Below are 16,002 nucleotides of genomic sequence, written 5' to 3'. Positions count from 1 at the left end.
TTTGAAATATATATGGTAAACGCTTAATATCCTTAAAACTATAAAGAACAGCTACAGAAAAAGACAACAACATCAGAAAAATATGCAGATAGGAATAAAAAGAATTATAATAAAGAAATAAAAAGAACCAGAAAGCATATGGAAAGATGTTTAACCTCATTAGAAAGAAATGGCCTCTAATGGAGTTTAATATCTCTCGGCTCTTGAACATCAAAAATACCAGAAATATAAAGAACAAGCGCTCTTGGGGTAGACTCCTCAGGTTTAAATTCTATCTCCCTCACTTAATAATTGTGTGACACTGGACAAATTTAGTAAGTTTCTCTAAACCTCAGTTTTTTCTGCTGGGAAAATGAGGACAACAGGATCTACTCAATTTGTTGTTATAAGAATTAAATATATGTGAAGTGCTTAGCATAGTGCCTAGCCTATGAGCACACCAAAAAACGTGAACTGCTATGGCAGACACGATAGGTAAGTTGACCTAACACCCACTCCCAAAACCCTTCTCCTTTGCGATCTCTAATATAAAGTCTGGAAAACCTAACTAACAACAGCATTAACACTAATAGTAGAATCTTGCTTTCCCAGATTTTCTTACAGCTGGGAATCTGCTGGCCATGTCTCAAAAGAAGAAGCCTCCTAGAATGCACTATTTCCTTCTCCAGCCTGGACTGTAGCACCAGGGAAATGTCAAGAGAATTTTGGAAGCTCTGGACTGAAAGGTATGAGACAAATAACCCTCTATTTGTTTAAGCTACTATTAGCCAAAAGCATCTCAAAAGCATGACACGGATGCCATAATTATTGTTATTGTTGTTATTATTCCCATATTTGGAAAGTGGATAGGAAATCAGGCACACTACTTATCCTTAGGAAAGGTGACTTTGCAATATGTAACAAAATCTAGAATGTACATCCTAGACCCAGAAATTCCACTCTAGGACTTTATCCTAAGAAAATAATCAGCAAAGGGTTGAAGATGAAACACAAAGACATTCACTGGGTCAACAGCCAAGACAGCTGGTAGCCTCAGTACTTGTCAATTATTTTTAAAATAATATAGCCTGGAAAGAATGGAGTTAGGTACACCTGTCAGGCTTGCATGTTAGAAACTGGGTAATTGGGGTAGGTTATCTAACATCTCTGTCAGAGTTTTGGTTTTCATATTTGTAAAATGAGGTCTAGGAACCTCATGTAATAATGCTGCATAATAAACCTCTCTCAGTCTTAAAGGCTTAAGCATTTGTTTTCTCCCTCATAGATGTATGAGTCAGCTGGGCAGCTATGTTTGGTCTGCTCCATACACCTAATTCAGGGCTCAGGCTGGAGGTCAGCATCTACCCAGGGCACACTCTTCTCCTGGCAGGTCAGGGGAGCACAAAGGGCAAGACACATCATACGAGCCCATTTGAAATCTCTGAAAATGTCTGTAACATTCCACAAGCGAAAGTAAGTCTCATGGTCAAGCTTAACTAGGGCAGGGAAGTATCATCCCCTTTGGGAGGGAAAGGGAAGTAAATGGTTCTGAAGAACAGTTCTAACTATCAAATGACAATACAAACGAAAACATATTTCCCCCCCAGAATGGTTTTAGGGTTAAATTAAGCATAGACAGTATCTAGCACAATTCTCAATAATGGTAGCTATTATTATAATTAATCCCAGTGGGAGTGTTTGGCAACTTTTCACAATTCAGCAATACCTTCTCAACTTTGGAATTTCTTATCTGGACTTCTGTATGATCTTCAGAAGCTACCAGATTCCAAATTATTGTCTCTACATCTTTATACCTATAGATTTATAATAAAGGTAAGTTATAACACTACACTTCCCTGTTAGACACTATATTAAAATATACTCTGTACTAAAATAAACTAATTCTAATATTTTATCAAAATTATTTATCATTGAATTCTTTCCAATGAGTGATGATCTGTTTGGAAAAATAACAATTTTCACATAACTCTATCAGAAAATTTCAACATCACTGAAACTTGGCACCTCTGACTTTTAGCATGTTATTAATAATATTTAACTGTAATTTTGAAGTGCTTGCCACACTCACGAGGATGAGAATCTCAAAGAACTATTTCTGCACGGATTTTAAAAACTGTGATTAATTTTATGTACTGCAAAAGGGAAGTATGTTAGGAAAATATACAGCTAAAATGAAGTCTAATAATGAGAAAGGAGGAAAAAAATTACCTTTGCTGATAAATAGTGCTTGTAGTAGTACAACTGAAACAGCAGAAATGCAGAACTTGTCAAAGTTAAAAGCGCCAAAATCACGTTCTTATTGATCCTACTCATTAGTCTGCGGTGCTCACTTGGTTGTCTTTTGAAAGTAACCCAGTTGGTTTCATCTTTTTGGGTAAGAAGATAATCTTGTTTTCTGTGAACAAAAAGATATTTCTAAAGAGACAAAAACCTGTATTTAATTTTCACCTTTAATAACCAAGAAAAAGTTATCTAAAGTTCAACAGAACCTTCTTTGACTTGGTAATTTCCTATCCTAAAGAAATAATCAGATATGAGACCACACTTGAAAGAACAAAAAAGTTTATCATAGCATTCTTTACAGTTGCAAATAACAAAAAACATAAATGGGATATCTATAAAAACTGACCAAAAGAGACTGGGGGGCTTCTCCCCCAGGGTTTCTGATTCAATAGAACTGGGGTAAGTCCTCTGAATTTGCATTTCTAATGAGTTCCCAGGCAATGCTGATGCTGCTGAACATACTAAGAACCACTTCCATAGAAAAAAATTAAGTTTTTGGTCAAGGAACATCATCTGTATAATAGCTCTTTGTGTTTTGTTATGTAGGATGTGGTCAGTTTTTATAAATATCCCATATACATTTTCATTTTCTGCAAGTGTAAAAAAAGCCACGATAAAAATTTTTGTTCTTTCATCTTTGGTCCCATCTGACTATTTCAGAACAAGAAATTTAATATAGTTCTACTTCTTCTTACCTCCTCTCCACTGTTTGATTTTGGTCAAACATATTCAATTCAGTTCAAATGTTTATATTTATTCCTTTAAATATACTAACACCTCTATTACTTGATGTCTAAACTTTGTATGTCTTTAGTTCTCCAGCTAAAAAATAAGAGAAAATCTACCTTCTGCATCTCTCCTCTTTCAATCCTGACTTTTATTAGTTTACTTTGCTATCGTTCTATCGCATTCTGCAATACAAATCTCACAGCTTTTTTAGTCTTATTCCTACTATATTCCCTGCCAATCCTTTTGCTGTATCATCTCTGTTCAGCTACTGGATGGCTGGTATTCATCTTCTCCTTAGGACTTGTGGGCACTATTTACCTTGAGTTCCTACATTGTTCAAAAATGGGTGTCAGGCTTCCCTGGTGGCGCAGTAGTTAAGAATCCACCTGCCAGTGCAGGGGACACGGGTTCGAGCCCTGGTCCAGGAAGATTCCACATGCCATGGAACAACTAAGCCCATGTGCCACAACTACTGAGCCTGAGCTCTAGAGCCCCTGAGCCACAACTACTGAGCCCGTATGCCTAGAGCCTGTGCTCTGCAACAAGAGAAGCCACTACAATGAGAAGCCTGTACGCCACAAGGAAGAGTATCCCCCGCTGGTCGCAACTAGAGAAAGCCTGTGCACAGCAATGAAGACCCAATGGAGCCAAAAATAAATAAATAAATTTTTGAAAAAAAAGAACAAAAAACGGGTGTCAACTAATACTTTGGCTTTGAGGTCACACTTTCTTTCCTCTGATGACTTATAGAATTTGTACCACTGTCCTGCAATGCTAAATACTCCCTTGACAATATCTGATCCTTCCCCTGGCACTCCCCTATAGATAAGCTGATCTTTTTAATGGGATGAGCAAAGAACACATTCCTTATCTTTGCAATCCAATTTTTTAAAAACTAGGTTATGTAATGATGTTAATGACTATATATTAGTTTTTCTTCACTATGTGCACTTTCAATCTGTAGAATCAAGATTTCTTCCTCTGCGGCAAGTTTTCTTAAGTTATATGTTTGAATACTTTTCTGTTCTAATGTTGTTCTCTATTTCCAGAACTACAATTAAGCATTTGTTTCATCTCCTTTCACTCCCATTTCACTTTGCTCAACTTTCAAAAGCCTGTCGTCATACCCCTTACTGAGCTTTCAACAGTGTTAATTCTCCTTTTTGCTTTGTATGTGGCGTTTTATTATTATTATTTTTTATAAGGGACCACTCCTCGATGTTCTCATTGACTCTATTTATTTTTATGTTTGGCTGTGTTGGGTCTTTGTTGCTGAGCGCGGGCTTTCTCTAGTTGCAGCGAGCAGGGGCTACTCTTCATTGTGGTGCATGGGCTTCTCATTGTCGTGGCTTCTCTTGTTGCAGAGCACAGGCTCTAGGCATGTGGGCTTCAGTAGTTGTGGCACACGGGTCTCAGTAGTTGTGGCTTGTGGGCTCTAGAGCGCAGGCTCAGTAGTTGTGGTGCACGGGCTTAGTTGCTCCACAGCATGTGGGATCTTCCCAGACCAGGGCTTGAACCTGTGTGCCCTGCATTGGCAGGCAGATTCTTAACCCACTGTGCCACAAGGGAAGTCCTGGCCTTTTATTTCTGATTTTTTTTTTTTCTTTCTTGAGTTCTGCCAAATTATTACTCACCATTTACTGTTGTCTTACTATTTCTTTCTAGCCAATTAACTTTCTCTATTACTTTAAAGAAATGATTGTCTCCTTAAATTTGTTAGGCCAATACAGTTTTCTCATGGGTTCTTTGTCACTTGTTTTTCCGTTTCTTTTTGCTTTTCTTCTTGAAACATTTTTGTGTAGATGCTGTGCTAATTTCCTTTTTATTATTATTAATCTTTGAATGACATGAACGCCACTCAGGCCAACTATTTGCAAGAGGACTGTGGAAGGAAGAAGCAAGGCTGTGTCGTGGACTAGAAGGTAGTCTCTCTTTTTTTTTTTGCGGTACGCGGGCCTCTCACTGTTGTGGCCTCTCCCGTTGCGGAGCACAGGCTCCGGACGCGCAGGCTCAGCGGCCATGGCTCACGGGCCCAGTCGCTCCGCGGCATGTGGGATCTTCCTGGACCGGGGCACGAACCCGTGTCCCCTGCATCGGCAGGCAGACTCTCAACCACTGCGCCACCAGGGAAGCCCCGGTAGTCTCTTTAGTATACAAGAAAGCTCTTTATGATACAGGGTGTTCTGTGCATGTGTGTGCGTGAGAGAGACAGAGAGAATGTATGTGAGAACAAGCAAGAGAAAGTTGTTTAGCCATTACTTCTTGCCTCACCAAGAGAGTGCTTCCTGCAAAGATTGTGTATCTGTATGCTTTCTCATTTGCTCTTCCTTTTCTGCTAGTTCATGTTGCCAAACATTCCAAGGAAGCTTCTCCCACTGCTTTTCTATGCATCCTGACACCACTGTAAACAGATCTATTTCTCGTTGCTCTGTCAGTTCTACCTGAGATCTCTTTCTGCCAGAATGCTCTTTTAATCTCTTTCTGCTTACATTTGACAAATATTTCTCAAATATTTCAATTTGGGATACAGGACTCTAGTCTCATCAAAGATGTAATTAAAGTTGAACAATGCAGGGGTTGGGGCACCAACCCTCTGCAGTTAAAAACCTGCATATAACGTATAGTTGGCCCTCCATATACATATGTGGTTCCTCTATATCTGTGGTTCCTTCATATATGCGGTTTTGCATCTGTGGATTCAACCACCCAGGGGTCATATAGTACTGCAGTATTTACTATTTAAAAAAATCTACATATAGCAGTTCAAACTCATGTTGTTCAAGGGTCAACTGTACATCTCTGTCTCTCATTCTCCTTGCTGTTTCAGGGTAATTTCAGATAGAAGAAGGCAAAAATGTCTTTACTCTGTCGTCTTTAAATCAGAAGTCTTAGAGTTTTAAAACAATCCAAACGAGCTTCCAGTGCAGAAGCCTATATAAAGCAAACACTACATGATATTATATAAAGTCAACAAACTACTTAAGAGAAATATCACCAGTGACGTGAGTAATCTACTTGATTTACAGATAATGCATAAAGCAAAGATAACTGAATAAATCATGATCATGTTCTATCTCCTAAAACTGTAAAAACTAGCAACATAAAACAATATTGATGATGGTATTAGTTTTGCTGTCAGCTAAACCTTGCTAAAATAAAACAGTCAAATATGTACTCTGATAAGGACAGCTCACAAGATAACAAAAAGAATATCCTTCATTTTCAGTATTTCAGCTCAGTTTCTTGTAGTTGTAGTAAATAGTGCATCAACATATTGTACACTGATTCCTAGTGAAATGTAAAGTAGCATTTGGAGTGTGCTATAGGACCCAGCCTTTTCTGTGCCAGAATTAACAGGTGGAAAGAAAGGCCTATATAAACCACTACAGAAACATAAAGTCCAAATTAATATCTTGTTCTTTCTTTGGATATAACTCTAACCTACAGTTAATTCTTAAATGAAATAAACCTCCAGAATATATCAATCACAACTATATTTTTATTATCAAGATGATATCCAATTAACTTTACTTCATTACTTATTTTCTATAAATGCCAAGGCAGTTATTGCAAAGGAAGAATATTAGCCTGTCAAAACATTCCTATTTGCTAGCACCATCTCTTCATTAGGAATGGAGTTACCACTTTAAAATGAATAATGTGATACTTTAAAAAAGAGAGGCCAAGGCTTGTTGAGTTTACCTCTAAAATCCCTCTGGCACCAACTCCCTCTTCTTTCTTCACTGTCATTCTAATTTGAACTCTAATTGTACAAATGTCTTAATTGTAACTGATGTCCCAGGTTCCACTTTCTGCCTACCCATAATCTTACCTATACATTGACAGATATACCAAGTTGCTGATAAATGAATCAAATTACACCATAATCAAAATATTTCAGTGGTTCTCTACCACCTACAAATAAAGCTCAAATTCCATACATTTGACCCTTGAACAACACGGGTCTGAACTACGCAGGTCCACTTATATGCAGATTTTTTTCAATAATAAATAGTATTACACAATCTGTTGTTGACTGAATCTTTTGGTGTGGAACTGCAGATACGGAGGGCTGACTCTGCTACCTGCAGATTTTTGACTGCAGGGAGGTGTAAAATAAAGAATGGTGCCCACCATCCAGTTCTACAAGAATCAAGTCATTAGCCACTGCAGTTGCTGACCTACAACACATCTGAAAGGAATTCAGGGTGAAGATCAGGATGAGGCACTCTGTGCTCTGGGGAAACAGGTAAAACAGGCCCTTAGATACTTAGAAATATTTCAGGAGAAACAGTTTATGAACCTGGACCCTTCCATCTTCCCATTAGAAAAGCACTAAAATCATTAACTGAGATATGTGTTCCTCGTGACTAGCAGCAACTTTCTACAGACATGTGTGCTTGAGTGCACGTACCCCTTTGCCAAAATCATGTATCTACTGACCTCCCCCACTACCTCTTCTTACTCAGAGCTATCTGAGAGACTGTCTCCCAGACCATAGTCCTCAGTAAGTCCCCAAATAAAACTGAAACTCACAGCTCTCATGTTGTGTGTTTTTATTTCAGTCGACAGAGGGTTGGCACCTGCACTGTTCAAGAGTCAACTGTAATGGCATTCAAGGGTATTCACAATCTGACTGAACACACGCAAATTTTCTAGGCTTTCTCCCACTTCACACACTCTTTGGTTTTTGCCCAGGTATTCCTGGAATACACACGACCTTTCTTGCCTCTTTGCTTTATACTCATTCCCTCTTGTCTGAAATGTTCTCATCCATTTCCACAGAACCAGTTCTACACCTCTTTTCATCACTCCTCTCGTGACCCTTCTTTTATGAAATCTTTCATGCTCTTCAAAGTCAGAAGTGAACTCCCCTAGCTCTAAATTCCTAGTCTTACCTTCTTGAAGGGAATAAATATTTCCTGTCTACCTTAACAGGCAGAGATGCCAATAAAATGCTAAGCTGGAGAGAAAATGATACAGTTCCCTATCTTCTAAGATGTTAGAGATGAGTATGTAAGAGTTTTCAAAAGAAGAATGGTGATGGTAATGGTGGTAGAGGGTATGATGTGCTAAAGAACAGCATGGGAAGTTTTTTCCAAAATGCACAAGCACCATCCTTACCACCCTCACATCTATTAAGAACCACTGTTCTAAATTGTGATAGACTCTATCAGAGATAAATATAGAGACAATTTCAAGTGTAATGGTCATGGAGTAAATACAGGTTACTATGGAGCACAAGGAGAGGAAACTAACCCTAAGGCTTTTACTACTTTCTATTTTGAATTATAGCTATTAGAATGCATGAATCATCTCCCCTACCAGCCTAAAAGTGGTTGAATTATTATCAAGAAATAAGTATGTTACGTATACTCAAAGACTCTGCACAATGCTCAAGAGAACACAAAACTACTTTTAAAAAGTTTTTATTTTAAAAAGTTCTCTGTCCTACAGAAACTTTCATAATAAAACAGAATATGAAATACGAAAAAGTGATTTTTTTAGAGCTTAAAGCCTATACTTGGTTCCAACTCCTGAACAATAAACATTTTAAAATAACATATGGAGAAATATAGCATAGAACCAAAATAAAAACATTATTTGTGTATACATTTCTCTTTATATGTGACATTTTAGCTATCATAATAAAAATGCTAGAGAAGACAAGTAATGTATTTTCTTACATATACTTAGGTAAAGCTTCCTAAAGAAAACAGTAATAATGGCAAAGAAGAAAGAGTACCGCAGAGATGTAAATTTAAATGAGGGGGGCGGGGAGATGTAATGGGGACTCTAAGGGGAGTTACCAGGTTTAAGTACCCAAGTACCTTCCAAGTTCTAATGCAAATATGAGAAGGTTAATATAAGTATGGTATATTACAGCATAGAATTAGTCTTAGATGACTTGGAAACAGGCTCTAACCAGTGCATGAACTAGGATCTGGCAATGAAGAAGACAGGAATGGGCAGACCTGCTTCCCAGCTGAACCTTTAACGGGTTGTGGGTGTCGGAGCTATCAATCCTCTCAGTCTTTTGAGCCTGGGGTAGCTAGAGTCCAAGACTGTCACCTCCAGCCAAGAACAAACACATTCTTTTACCCTTTCTTTCGCCCTCTATTATCAATTTTGCTTTGTGTCAAGGCATGAGAAAGGTTGGAAAAAACCAGCGGTAGATAAAAGCCATATACAAATTTGAAGGAAAAATATACAGGATGGGAAGTTCAAGATAGCTCTCAGGTTCTTGCTACAGCCAAGAGCAGTATTTCATATTCTTTCAGCTTCCCATTTCCCTTTCACATTATCATTTGTTCTTTGATGGTAAAGGCACAAAAAACTTTGGCACCTGGCTTAACCTGACATCCCCTCTCCAACTACTTTTTTGAGAATCATCTTGGTAGGGATCAGTTTGAAAGAATGTCAAACGGCCTTACTTTCTTATCCTAATTCTCCCCACTACTGCCTTCTGGATCACCTCTCGATATCAGAGGCCCTTGGACAAGAAATAATCAGCCCTGACACTGAACTTAGGCTCATAAGATGATGTGTGCTAGCCTGGTCCCCTCAATGCTGCTAGATCCAATTTATTCAGGAACACTGGGGAGTGAGAGGAAGGTATAGGTGGTATGAATCAGACAGAACTGAGATTCAAATATGCCCTGCACTGCAAAATAAAACAGGAGGCTAAACTACAGAGAAGAAACAGGGTAGTCTAAATAGGCAAAGGCATGTTTTGAGATAAGGCAGCAGACTGGAAAGCAAAAGAGAAAATGCTTCTGAAGAGGTATTCAAAGTTAAGATGAAAAAAAAAAAAAAATCAACATTTTCAGCTGCTCTAAGCCAAAAAAAAAAGCCCAGTAGCAACAGATGCTATCCATCTTCCTTAAATACTGCTGCTCCTTTTCCTTTCCTTTCATTGCTAAATTTGCAAAAGAGCGTTAGTAGCCTGGAAGCAAAGGTTAGACTGTAAGGGTTTAAAAAGTCTCTTTATCTGCTTACCACTCATTCACTTCTTAACCCTTTGCAATGCAACCTCTCTCAATACGCTGACACTTGAAGATTAAAAAATTAATCTCTCCATTTGATACTCCAGAAAAATCATAAATATATAGTGACTCCTTTTGAAATGGCTATGGAGTACTGAGTTTTTAGAGAGTGTCTGAAATGAAAGACCTAGATAAGAAAGGAAGTGAAGATAGGAAGGGACTGATATTACAGGGGCAAAGTAAAAGGGTGAAGGAAGTGGCATTGCCTAATATACCTACTATTCTGTGTTTGATATGAAATCTGGATGGATGTTCTCTTTACATTCTCTTGCTCCTAATCACTTTATTAGATATACCTCCCATATCTACTGGCTACTTACTACTTATAAATATTTCACCAGACTGTTGGTGATGTCCTCTTGAACATTCCACCAGCACCTAAAACAAATCACTGTCCACCTTCAAACCAGATTTCTTTCATGACTTGCCCCTCTATTCTGTTAATGGTATCCCTAAATATTTATGTTCAAAACAAAATAGTTTTTGTGGTTCTAATTTCACATCTGAGTCACCAAACTTACATTCTTCGTAGTGCCTCTACAAGCTGTTATTTCTTTCCCATTTCCAGTATAGTTAGCCTAATTTAAAGGCTTACTAACTCTGCCTGAATAGAAAGCCTCCTACATGCGTACAGATAGTCCCTAACTTACGATGGTTTGACTTATGGTTTTTGACTTTACAACGGTGCAAAAGTGACAAGCATTCAGTAGAAACCACACTTGAATTTTGATCTTTTCCTGGGCTAGCAATAAATGCCACGTAATCCCTCATGATGCTGGGCAGTGGCAGCGAGGCACAGCGCCCAGCCAACCACGTGATCACAAGAGGAAACAACTGGCCCTTATAACCATTCCGCTTTTAATTTGCAGTATTCAATAAATTATATGAGATAGTCAATACTTTATTATAAACTAGGCTTTGTGTTAGATGATTTTGCCTACCTGTAGGCTAATGTAAGTGTCCTGAAGATGTTTAAGGTAAGCTAGGCTAAACTCTAATGATGTTTGGTAGGTTAGGTGTATTAACAGCATTTTCAACTTACGATGGGTTTATCCAATTGAGGAAGATCTGTACTCTACCACCAGGCTTTCCTCAAAATACCCATCTTAGGGACCAAAGTCCAGTCATTTCTATAGTACCACTTTGTGTCACTTTCCCCTGCTTTCAGAACTTCTATGGCTTATTTAGTACTAATCCCCTAAATGAACCCATCAATACAGTGCTTGCTCACCTCGGTGCATTTGTCTATGCTATTCCTTCTCTCTACAGTGCTTTCTCCCCCACATCCTGCCCCCTCACTGTCTTTTGAGTAGTTCAGAGCATAGGCTCTGAAGACAGACTGCTACGTTCAAATCCTGCTCTGCCACTTGCAGCCTATATGTACGTCCTTAGGCAGGTTACTTAATCTTTCTATGCCCCATCTTTAAAGTGGATCTATAAATTGTACTTGACTCACAGGGCTGTTCTGACAGACTAATACATGTAAAGCACCGAACAGTACCTAGAACATGATAACTATACAATAAATGCCAGCAATAATTAATAACTGTCACCTTAAAAGCCTACTAGTAATTCCCTCTGCTCTCAGAGAACTAAAGTCTCCCTCTTTTATATCCACACAGCATTGTGTATTTGTACTATTTTTGCAGTCAGTCTTAACTAGTTATAGTTCCTTGAGACAGGAGGCTATCATATGTTTCCATATTCCCCAGTATTCCATATTCTGTAGTCTTCCACAGTAGAATTCAAGCACAGACATAGATTTTAAAAGATTTATGATGGACCTCTGCTGCCCCAAGAGCTCTGTGTGCCCAGAAGAGTATACAAAAGTATTTGAGGTAAGTGGTGAATGCGAGCAACTGCAGGTGAAGAGTGACAGCCAGAGTTTATGTCACACAGGTCAGTTTGGTTTGTTCCCTCATTCATTCATTTTTCCATTAAGTTCACAAATATCACTGAGCCCTATGTACATCCTATAGACACCAGTCAACCTGCTAGCTGTTCCGTCACAAGACTCTACAGTAGAAACAATAGATTATGTTTATTTCAAAGGCAGCAGAAAGTTGAGGAACCAAGGATTTCTTTTGACCTAAACATTATTTAATACATTATTTCATGGGTCATTTAAGAGCTACCTTAGTAGCATACACACCAGTGTAAAAACAGTGGCTGTCTTTGGGTTGGAAGGACTGTAGGTGCTTTTCTTTTTCCTTTTTATTTATCCTATGTGAATATCGATTGATTTTGTAATGAGAGAAAAAAAGTACTAAGTTTCAAAATAACTTTAAAAAAATTCTCTCATTCTGTGGCTCAATTAACAAATACTACAGCCCACACACATTATAAGCTTTAATTATCTTACTATCTTCCAATTTTTGGAGTAGTGTTAAACCAAGCTATTTTTAACTGAGTAAAGTCTTCCCCTCAAGAATGCAAGTACTTAACTGCTTGGTTGAGGATATCTGGGTGTTGATCTTAGTAAAATTATAAAGCGAATCAAACACACAGAATCAAACATAGGGCTCAGCAAGCATCAAGTACTTAGTACAAAATATAAAGTGTGAATATATGTACATACATAAAATGTGATGGATGTTCACCAATATATCAATAATGGTCATCTCGGGGCTTCCCTGGTGGCGCAGTGGTTGAGAGCCCGCCTGCCGATTCAGGGGACACGGGTTCGTGCCCCGGTCCGGGAAGATCCCACATGCCGCGGAGCGGCTGGGCCTGTGAGCCATGGCCTCTGAGCCTGCGCGTCCGGAGCCTGTGCTCCGCAACGGGAGAGGCCACAACAGTGAGAGGCCCACGTACCGCAAAAAATAAAAATACAAAAAAATAATGGTCATCTCTAGGTGTGGGGATTGGCATGATTTTTACATTGTTCTTTATGCTTTTTTTATATTGTCCCAAAATTTTTATAATGACCATATATTATTTTCATAAAGACAATAAAATTATTAATAAAAACAGCTGGTAAGTAGTAGTAGTGGCTTAATACCTGCTAGACAGGATCTAGATCTTTGCTACTTAAAAGTATGGTCCTCAGATGAGCAACCTCAGCATCATGTTGAAGCATGTCAAAATGCAGAATTTTCAGGCCATACTGCAGACCTACTGATTCAGAATCTACATTTAATCTACATTTTAAGATCCTCAGGTGATTCGTATTTGCATTAAAATTTGAAAAGCACTGATTTGGACACTACAGCCTTTACATGCAGGGACGATAGGAACAACATCTGCCTTCTTCATTGTACATCCCTAGCACACAGCAGTGCCTGAAACACACAAGTATTTGTTGAATAAATAAGCATGTAAATGATATTACTTTTGAATAGACAATCAGAATGACAGTGGAGACTGTATCTGTTTGAATTATTTTCTCCTAGAGTTCCCAAAAATGATTGCTTAATATTAGTATTTACTGTAAATACTGTTAAATTATTTTAATAAAAATGCTGGCCCCCAAAATGTAATCCTTTTTGAAAAGGAGTCCTAGCTCATAGCCCTGAGATCTACATGTCTCCTTCAATCATTTCTCTAGTCTCCTATCCATGCGCACACCCTATACTCTTTACAATCTCTCCCTAAAAGCAAACTCATTTTCAAGATTTTAAATACCACCTCTGAGAGAAAACTTACTTAAGTTTCAGTCTATAACCCCATCTGTCTATATAACCAACTCTATTTCCTACACCTCAAAGTTAACAGTTTTATTCTCCATCTACTATCTCCCTGCCCCCTTCAAAGAGAATAGTTCTCCATCCTCACAGACTCCTGTTTTACAGGTTTTAGAGAAGAGAGACCACCTAATCCAAGAACATCATTTTACGGAGGAGAATAGGATCTGAAAGAAATAAATGACAGCCCAAGAGGCTAGTTATTGGCAACGCAAAGCTACAATCTGCATCACCTTACTCCCAATACATTATCACATGCTAAAATTCTGACAGAATTCTCATTTTTATCAACAGCAGTTAAATTCACTTTTGAGAAACACAGGTTCAAAATAACAATCGCCTAGATCCAAGAAATCAAGTACTGTATATTGTTGACATTTCTCTCATTCCTTTTTTCTTTCTTTTCAGAATGTACTGCATTTTCTTTCCACTTGGGATTCCTTCAACCTCTAGTGCCATACTTCCCAAATCCTCCATCCTCTCAAAGCCTACCTCCGCAAATATACTCTAAAATGCCTATTCCTGTCTTCTGTATCTTTATCTGTGGTGCTCAGCAGAGATAGCTCCTGATGACTCAAACCCTATCCATCCTCAAAGTACAGCTCAATCCCAGCCTTTTTTACTTTTCCCAATTCCTAATGCACTGCTCCATCACTCACTTTCATATTTGTTCATAGGCTGATGTTTATTCTTTGGAAACCTGCTATCTTCAAAAGTAGAAAGAACCTGTTGTTATCTAGGTCCTCCGTTTACATCTGAGAAAACTGAGGCCCAGAGAGAAGCGACTTCTCTCGTTACTTGTGAAATTGGTGATGGTGATGAAATCTTAACTCAGTTCCCCAGATTCCTATCCAAAGCTTCGGTCATCTCTCTCTCTCTCTCTCTCATATGAAACTTTATTTAGCATGGCTAGCTGTGTCCACCCCATTATTAGGCACACAAAAGGGACGCTTCAGTAAATACTCCTCCAACTGAACTGAAAGCTGAACCCAGGGGGAAAGCATAAAAGAAAGGGATGGTTAATTAAATTACCCTCACTCTAGAAAACTGCTGTAGCTCCCCCACTACCCAAGGAAGCACTCCACACTCCCTCATGGGGCATCAAGGTTCGTCCCAGTTGAGACCCAACGGTAGCTCCCGCCACATTTCTGGCCCTCCCGTCTCCGCACCCATTCCTCCAGCCATTACCCTAATGCGTAGTGCTGCCCAAACCTGGTAGTCCCTTTCATGCTTCTGCACCTTTGCACACACGGGCCCCAAGCCTGCAATGCTCTCCTCCCTCCCGCCGACCCCTGACCCCGAGATCCTCTTGCAAATCCCGAGACAGCTCTCAGGACCCTATTCAAACGTCACTACCCCAGCCGGGTCCTACAAGGGTCTCGATCGGCCTCCAACACCGGACCTGTCCCGGGATGAGGATTTTACTTGCTGACAAGCCCAAGAGCGTGGGAGGGACGCCGAAGCGCACATCCACCCCGAGGTGCTCGTGGACTGCCTCACTGAGTATCCCCCGCCCGGAGCGCGCTCGACCTATGGCCTGCCTGGGCCGAGGCAAGTGCCCATTAGGCTGGAGGAATGCCCAGTGACGGTACCCGAGCCACCGGCGACACCCGCCTGAGGCGCCCACCCGTCCCCAGAGGCCAAGCCGCGCCTCTCACACCTTACCTCCGCCAACACCAGCGGCAACGCCGCTTTACGGCGCTCACAGCAACCGCTGCAAAAGGGGCCGTCAAGCGCGGAGCCTTTACGTACCGGTTGGTTTGGTGTCGCAGCCGTTAACCCTGGCCTTCGCCTGGTCTACTACCAACGCTGCTTCCTCACCGAAGTTTACGGAGCCCGGTGATTTCCTGGCTTTGGGGATTTAGACACGTAGCCAAAGCTCTTTTTATCTGTTGCCTAGGTAACAACTACAGCAGGGCACTGAGGCGATCTGAGATTTTAGGAATTGCTCCTAGAATTGGAGAGGCACCAGCTGAGCTGTGTTTCCCAAAGTGTGTGAGTTTGCCAGATAAAATATAGGATGCCAGTTAAATATGAATTTCAGATAAACAACGAATAATTTTTGAGTGTGCTTTGCAGAGGGATTCAGAATAACTCCCTGAACTCTGGTTTGGGTACCATCAGGTGAGATGGGAGATAGATTGGGAAACAGTAGCCGAGTTAATATTGCTCTTGTGGTTGAGGTGTCTGTGGGACGAGCAAGCTCCCGCGGACTGTTATACTCCTGTTAAGGACTAGAAATATACACATTCAATTCCGGA

At 39.8% G+C, this 16,002-nt stretch overlaps 1 protein-coding gene across 6 annotated transcripts in view; it reads right to left on the bottom strand.

Annotated features, from left to right (window-relative positions):
- Nucleotides 1-15,443, bottom strand: part of FKTN (fukutin) — an 89,542-nt gene extending 74,099 nt beyond the window's left edge. For 3 of the 6 annotated variants that reach the window (XR_004527056.2, XM_019949047.3, XM_019949048.3), the window contains exons 1-2: nucleotides 13,060-15,363; nucleotides 2,209-2,395 (exon numbers count right to left, since the gene is read on the bottom strand). Coding sequence is in view for 5 of the 6 variants with exons in the window: in XM_019949047.3 (XP_019804606.1) it covers nucleotides 2,209-2,313 (105 nt within the window). In the remaining variant the exon portion in view is untranslated. Of the gene's footprint in view, nucleotides 1-2,208; nucleotides 2,396-13,059; nucleotides 15,364-15,406 lie in introns of those variants that run through there. The other 3 variants (XM_073806353.1, XM_033858356.2, XM_019949046.3) reach the window with 3 other exon arrangements.
- Nucleotides 15,444-16,002: the final 559 nt, after the last annotated feature.

Source organism: Tursiops truncatus, chromosome 6 (assembly GCF_011762595.2).
Source record: "Tursiops truncatus isolate mTurTru1 chromosome 6, mTurTru1.mat.Y, whole genome shotgun sequence".
In the NCBI taxonomy this organism is placed as follows: Eukaryota; Metazoa; Chordata; class Mammalia; order Artiodactyla; family Delphinidae; genus Tursiops; species Tursiops truncatus.
Note: the sequence above shows the minus strand (reverse complement) of the source record. Positions and strands in the feature narration are given on the sequence as shown.